Source organism: Thamnophis sirtalis, unplaced genomic scaffold (assembly GCF_051295495.1).
Source record: "Thamnophis sirtalis isolate CommonGarterSnake01/CBP01778 unplaced genomic scaffold, rThaSir2_p1.2 scaffold_15, whole genome shotgun sequence".
Classification (NCBI taxonomy): Eukaryota; Metazoa; Chordata; class Lepidosauria; order Squamata; family Natricidae; genus Thamnophis; species Thamnophis sirtalis.
The window spans coordinates 42,693,530-42,701,029 of record NW_028261395.1 but is presented as its reverse complement, the minus strand read 5'-3'; the positions used below and the strand labels follow the sequence as shown (position 1 = coordinate 42,701,029).

Genomic DNA, 7,500 nt, shown 5'->3' with positions numbered 1-7,500 from the left:
CCTAGACAGCATGATGTAGGGAGACGGGAAGAGGAGAAATAGTGGTTAGGTGGGGAGGAGATGAAAGTTTAAACATGGAAGATTTTTGGTGGAAATTGATTTTGCTCCTTGTCCGCACTACCTCAGAGGGCTGGCCATGCTATTAGGACAAATCAGTGCCCTTACTAGTTTGAGTACAGATTCTTGGGGTGGCGGAGAGGGAATTCCCACATCTCAAGTTCTTGAATTCAATATAGATATAAAACGAAAAATATTCTTGTTAGGTCTATTACCAGAAAACTACAATGAAGGGACTGCATACCATGTTTCCCCTGAAAATAAGTGTCAAGCCTGCAAGATATATTCCTTTTGGATCTTCGGCCTGCCATACTTCCTATTATTCTATTTTGCTTTTTCTATGGTGGGAAAATGTCAGTTGGTCTTAACAAAATTCTTCTGAGAAAGCCAAGGTCATCCTTTGTCTCTGCACCTGACCGGAACTGGATGGGTGGAAGCTGCCAGCATGGCAGTGGGAGATTGGACCATGGGATGGACTTGTGAGTGTGGGGGCAAGATCTTGAACTTTCAACTAGGTGCGGAAAACCAGGATGCTTTCAGATTTGGGTTTTCCCAGATGTGCCAGCATGGCTCTCTTCATAAACTGGAACTTTGAGGAATGCTTTGCCTCGGGTTCTGATTTACTTTTGGATGCTATTTGGAAGCCTGACAATAAGACGAGGTCTTATATTATGTTTTGCTCCAAAAAGATGCATTAGGGTTTTATTTTCTGGTTAGCTCTTATTTTGAGGGAAATACGGTACTAATTGCATCTGTCTGGCTGATGATCTTAACGGGTGGTTATTTTTTGGGTAGGGCTTATGTTGTGGCCCAGCAGGAGCCGTTGGAGCTGCCACCAGACTCCGACAGCGAGGGGCCCTATGAGTTGGCCCTGGAGGATGTGGAGGACCCTGGACAGGGTTCCGAATACAAGCAGGGCGCAGAGAGACTGGTTGGCCACCAGGTGGCGCCTGAGCCTTGGATCAGTGGGGAGGAAACAAGGGAGAGTGATCCAGAAGCCAGCAGTGAGTTGTTCCTGGATGCACGCCATCAAAGAGCTACTTGGCGTCAGGAACAATGACGCAATTACAGGAGGTAATTACGCTCAGCTGGTGGTCATTAGGCTCCTCTCCAGACTATAAAAAGGACTGCTTGTGCCACGCCCTTCTTGCAGAAGTCAACGCTTTGACTAAAGAGAAACTAACTTGGCAGGCTGAATTGCTGCCAAGGTTGGTCTGAGTTGCTGCCAAGGTCCTTATCTGTTTGTTTGTTTGGCTTTCAGCCACCGAGATTCTGATCTTGTTATTAAAGGACATTCCATTTAAGCTTGTCTCGGCTTTCATTACTGGACGGAGGAGGGGGTCAGAACAGGCTTATAGTATGAGCATGCTGAAAAAAAATCACACTAGGATTTATTTCCCGATTGACTCTTATTTTCGGGGAAACAGGGTATTTAATAACACATGTGTTAATAGCAGCGAGAATTGCATTTACACAACACTGGAAAAATGAAGACACGCCTAAAGATGAAAAATATGAATAACAATATTAAAAGTATTTTAAGTACGGATGTTATCCTCAATAATACTCTCACTATCCTTTTATTAGGACTTGGTAGGAACAAATGGAACCAGACAACACACGGCACAGGAAGTATTTATGCAATTTAAAGAAGAAGAAATAAACATTTAAAAAAAAATAGTTCTTGAATTCAACTAGGCCTGATCTAGTGGGAGTCTAGTGTGAATTTGCCCACCCATGTTTTCTCTGCTCACCTTGGAGGTGTCAGCTTCCGTGCACAGCAATGACGGACACTCACACTGGGGATGGCCGTTCACTTCCACGCACGACGCCCCGAATTCACAAGTCATTTCAGCACAGGACGAGGCAGCCGAGAGATCTGGGGGGATCACGCAGGAGATTCAGGGCAAACGTAAGCAGATCCTAGCTTCCAATTTAGTCCTTTCCCAGGAATAAATTACTGTATTTTTCAGAGTATAAGACACACCTTCCCCCCCCCCCAAAAAAGAGACTGAAAATTTAGGTGCGTCTTATACTCCGAATGTAGCTTTTTTCAGCCTTAATGAGGCGCTAACAAGTGAAACGATCTTTCGGGATTTTCCTGCTTTTCTCATTGCTTCTCTCTCCGACGATCAGCGGAGCTTTAGAAGCTGTTTTTTCATCCCCAACCAGTAGTGGTGGGTTCCAATCGGTTTGGCCTGGTTCAGCCGAACCAGTACTAGCTTTGCGGCTTGAGTCACTGGAACCAGCAGCGACGGAGGCCTGCCATGTCCCCAAACTGGTTTCCCGGCATCGCCGTAGGCACTGCCATCTTGGGTTTTTTGCTTCTGTGCACGCGCAGAGCAATTTTAGTTGTACTGCGCATGCACACGAAGCGCCCTGGAGAGAACCGGCAATAGACCCCTGCCAACCAGAAGATTAAAAGCGCACGCCAAGGGTGGGTTCCTATTGCCGTTGGAACCAGTTCTCTTCGCATGCGCTTTGTTGCTTGTGCATGCACATTTCACTGTGAGTTGTTCTGCCCATGCGTGAAGACCAAGAAAAGCTAAAAAAAACATGGTGGCAATGGCAGCGGAGATTGGGGAACCAGTTTGGGGGCATGGCCAGCCTGGGCCGGTGCTAGTTCTGCGACCTAGGCCAAATTATCACTACAAGGTTCGCCTGAACTGGTGCGAATCGGTAGGAACCCCCCTCTGGCGCATGCGCTCAAAACAAGCAAACCTATGTGCTGAAGTTGACCAAACTAGCCAGATGAATACCTGGTGGGCAGATTCCCCCCTCCCTATTTTTCCTCCCCAAAATCTAAGGTGCATCTTATACTCCGGAGCGTCTTATACTCTGAAAAATACGGCATTTTGTGGCTCTCCAGTAGAGAAGCGTCAACCGTTTCAGCTGCCCGCAAAGCTGCTGCGTACGAAAGTCACTTTACCTTTCTCACAACCGGACATTCCCAGCTTGCTGCCGCTGGGACATTGCTTGCATTTTGTGCCGGTAATCCCGTTTTTGCAGGAACACAAGCCGGTCATCTGTTCGCAGTCATCCCGGACGGATCCCACCGGATCGCAGTGGCAGGCTGTTCCGGAAAACCAGGGAAGGTTTCGGGAAGAAACAAGCGGATTTAACAGATCAACAGGATTGGAAGGGACCTTGGAGATCATCTAGTCCAACCCCTCCGCCCAAGCAGGAGACCCTTCACCCTTTCTGACAAATGGCAGTCCCGTCTCTTCCTGAAAGCCTCCAGGGATGAAGCTCCCACAACTTCCGAAGGCAACTTCTGTTCCATGGGTTGATTGTCCTCACTGTCAGAAAGTTCCTCCTTATTTCCAGGTTGAATCTCTCCTTGTTTAGTTTCCATCTGTTATTCCTTGTCTGCCCTTCAGGTGGCTTGGAAAATAGTTTGACCCCCTCCTCTCTGTGGTAGCCCCTCAAATATTGGAAGGCTGCTCTCCTGTCTCCCCTGGTCCTTCTCTTCACTAGACTAGCCAGGCCCAGTTCCTGCAACCATTCTTTCTATGTTTTAGCCTCCAGTCCCCTCATCATCTTGGCTGCTCTTCTCTGCACCCTTTCCAGAGTCTCAATATCCTTTTTATAGTGTGGTGAACAAAACTGGATGCAGTATTCTAGGTGTGGCCTTACTAAGGCTTTACAGAGTGGTATTAGGACCTCCCTTGATCTTGATTGTATCCCTCGCTTAATGCAATTTAGGATTGCCAAATTTTAAGATAAGTGCACACTGCATTTCAGAAATTAAAACATTAGAGAGGGTCCAGAGGTATTTCACAAGAAGAGTACTCAACTCCTCTGCTCGTAATAAAATTCCTTCTACCACCCGTCTACATTCCAACCTGAGCTTAGCGCACAAGATAATCCGCCATAACAATCCAATGTGTTAATGATTACTTTTATCTCAACTGCAATAACACAAGGGCTATCAATAGACATAAATTAAACGTCATCCACTCTAATCTTGATTGGAGGAAAAACGATTTCTCTTTCTCAGTGAAGCCAAAAGTCCTTACACCACCACCCCCTCCATGCAAATACAGGCCGTCCCTGGCTTACGGCCAAATTTATGTTGCTTAAGTAAGACATTGGTTGTGAGTTTTGCCCCCGGGTAACCTGATTTCCCAATCTCCTTGTGGATATGAATAGAGCATTGGTGGCATTTACTGAATTTCCCCACCCATTCACAGATGTGAGAGCGCGCATGATCTCGGGCCTTCCACATATGTGCTTTGGCTTGAAAATGTGCCTAAATAGGACGGCATCAGGGTGAGCTGGACGAGCACAATTTCCACTACTGGTTTGAGTGAACCGATTCGAACCGGCTGAATAGTATCTTTGAAGTAGCCTCAAAACAGCTGCCCTATGCGGGATTGAACTTCATCCATCTTTCATACAGCTGTCCAAAGCCCCTTAAGCAGTGGCGGGTTTCAATTTTTTTAAGAACCTCTTCTATAGGTGTGGCCTGCTTTGTGGGAGTGGCTTGCCAACCATGTGACTGGGTGGGAGTGGCTTGCCAGCCATGTGACCGGGTGGGAGTGGCCAACTTGTAAAATGTGGTGAAATTCACTTAACAACGCTCTTGCTTAGCAACCAAAATGTTGGCTCAGAAACTCTGACATTTGAAGCACGCAAGTCTTAAAGCTGTCAAGTTACAAGACCCTCGCACCCCTAACCCTTTAGAAAAAAAAAACCAGGGGTGTTCAAACTTGATAGCTTTAAGACTTGTGGACTTCAACTCCCAGAATTCCTCCTCCTGTCATGTTGGCTCAGGAACTCTGGCACTGAAGTGTGCAAGTCTTAAAGCTGTCAAGTTTCAAGACCTTGGGAGAAGGAGGGGGGGATCAAGGGAGGGAAAGGAGGGGGAAGGAAAGGAGGAAAGGAGAAAAGAAAGGAGGGAAGAAGGAAGTAAGGGGGGGAGGGAAGAAAAGGGTATGGAAAAGAAGAAATGAGGGAAGAGAAGAGGGAGGGAAGGAATAAGATACCTAACCTTTGATGTTTATATGATTTGATAGTATGGGAATATCTCGAAATGTAGCTGTATTGTTTTTTACAAGTTATGGATGTTGTATTTTTGTTTTACCAATAAAATCTTATTTAAAAAAAAAACAGTTTCAAGACCCTTGCACACCTAACCCTTTAGAAAAAAAAACCCAGGGGTGTTCAAACTTGACAGCTTTAAGACTTGTGGACTTCAACTCCCAGAATTCCTCCTCTCGCTCTTCACCTTGATGATGTCCGGACGGGCAGGGGGGAGGGAGCTGGAACTGGTTCTAAACGGCACTGTGGATTTGTGGAACCTTCTTCTATAGAAGAACCGGCAGGAACTCACCCCTGCCCTTAAGCATCTCTTTCCTCTTTCCGACAGGGCCTTTTCTGTCATGCCCCACGTCCCTGGGAAAAAAAACTCCTTCTCCAGAAGTCTATATCAGGGTTCACCAACCTTTTGGACCTCAGAGCCCCCTAAATCCATAATTGTAAATCCCACAGACCACTAATATGATCTGCCTAATGACCGGCTGGGTGGGCGTGGCTAGGTGGTCATGTGACTGGGTGGGCGTGGCCAACTCAATGTCACTCACGTCAAGGGACACCTCGACAGCCTCTACACGTCCCTCCCCTCCCAGCCCCTCCTTGCCTGCCCGCCCGGGCTCCTTGGGGCCCCAACAGGAAGCAATTGCTGGAGCTAAGCAGCCCCCAGGAGAAAGAGTTGGCAAAACAGCTCAGTTCAAATTGGATCTGACCCAGAAGGAGGCTCAGCAGAAGCGCCTCACTGAGGACTAGAAGCATAGGCTTTCCAAGCAGAGGGAAGACCTGCGGGAGGGCAAGGCCACGTACCGGCGCCTGGAGGCTCAGCGGGCTGAGATGGTCAGCCAGTTCCAGGCCGTGATGCAGCCCCATTGGAACGAGGCCCTCCGGCTCTTAACCACCAGCAGAGCCCAAAGCCCCCCACCAGGAGGCTGAAGCAGATCCCGAGTTGGTTCTGTGGACCACCAACATTTTCCTGGAGACCACCAGTGATCCACAGACCACCGGTTGGTGACCACTGGTCTATATGGACCCCATTCCCCTGGACATTCACTGGGGAGAATGTAGAAGAAATTCTGTCCCGCACCGAGTTCCTTTTTTTGCTCAGCCTACCACTAGCTTATCTCGGTTACTTACTGGTTTCATCATTTGTGTTTTGATTACGTGTTTTTTTTTTCCCCCTTCTGAAAAGCAGACCATAAATCTATGAAATTAAACCCGACTTTTCTATTACTGTCTGTCTGTTCCTTCGCTAACTGGAGGCTGAACATAATACCTTCCTGCATTTAAAGCAGGCTGCCGGGCTAAGCTGCTAAAGCCAGCCGGAGCTCAAGCAGAACCGGGGCCCTGGATAACTTCGCGGCTCTGATATGGCGAGTTAGGGATTTAGAATCGAATAGAATAGAGAATAGAGAATAGAATAGAAAATAGAATAGAGAATAGAGAATAGAATAGAATAGAGAATAGAATAGAGAATAGAGAATAGAGAATAGAGAATAGAGAATAGAGAATAGAGAATAGAGAATAGAGAATAGAGAATAGAGAATAGAGAATAGAATAGAATACAATAGAGAATAGAATAGAGAATAGAATAAAATAGAGAATAGAATAGAATAGAGAATAGAATAGAAAATAGAATAGAATAGAGAATAGAATAGAAAACAGAAAATAGAATAGAATAGAAAATAGAATAGAGAATAGAATAAAATAGAGAATAGAATAGAATAGAGAATAGAATAGAAAACAGAATAGAAAATAGAATAGAATAGAAAATAGAATAGAGAATAGAATAGAGAATAGAATAGAGAATAGAATAGAGAATAGAATAGAGAATAGAAAATAGAATAGAATAGAGAATAGAATAGAGAATAGAATAGAAAATAAAATAGAGAATAGAATAGAGAATAGAATAGAGAATAGAATAGAGAATAGAATAGAGAATAGAATAGAGAATAGAATAGAGAATAGAATAACAGAGTTGGAAGGGACCTTGGAGGTCTTTTAGTTCAACCCGCTGCTTAGGCAGGAAACCCTCCACCACTTCAGACAAATAGACATCCAACATCTTCTTAAAGACTTCTAGTGTTGGAGCATTCACAACTTCTGGAGGCAACAACTAACCACTGGTTAATTGTTCTCACTGTCAGGAAATCCCTCCTTAGTTCTAAGTTGCTTCTCTCCTTGATTAGTTTCCACCCATTGCTTCTTGTTCTACCCTCTGGTGCCTTGGAGAATAGCTTCACTGCCTCTTCTTTGGGGCAACCCCTGAGATATTGGGAGACTGCTATCATGTCTCCCATGGTCCTTCTTTTCATCAAACTAGACAGACCCAGTTCCTGCAACCGTTCTTCCTATGTTTTAGCCTCCAGTCCCCTAATTATCTTGGTTGATCTCCTCTGCATTCTTTCTAGA

At 45.6% G+C, this 7,500-nt stretch overlaps 1 protein-coding gene across 1 annotated transcript in view; it reads right to left on the bottom strand.

Annotated features, from left to right (window-relative positions):
* The window catches only part of AGRN (agrin), a gene marked incomplete in the record, with an annotated part of 268,173 nt that overhangs the window by 49,375 nt on the left and 211,298 nt on the right, over positions 1-7,500 (bottom strand). The window contains 3 exon segments of the mRNA XM_087702674.1: position 1; positions 1,812-1,936; positions 2,987-3,130. The exon segment at position 1 is cut by the window's left edge and continues 105 nt beyond it. Coding sequence (XP_087558800.1) covers position 1; positions 1,812-1,936; positions 2,987-3,130 — 270 coding nt within the window.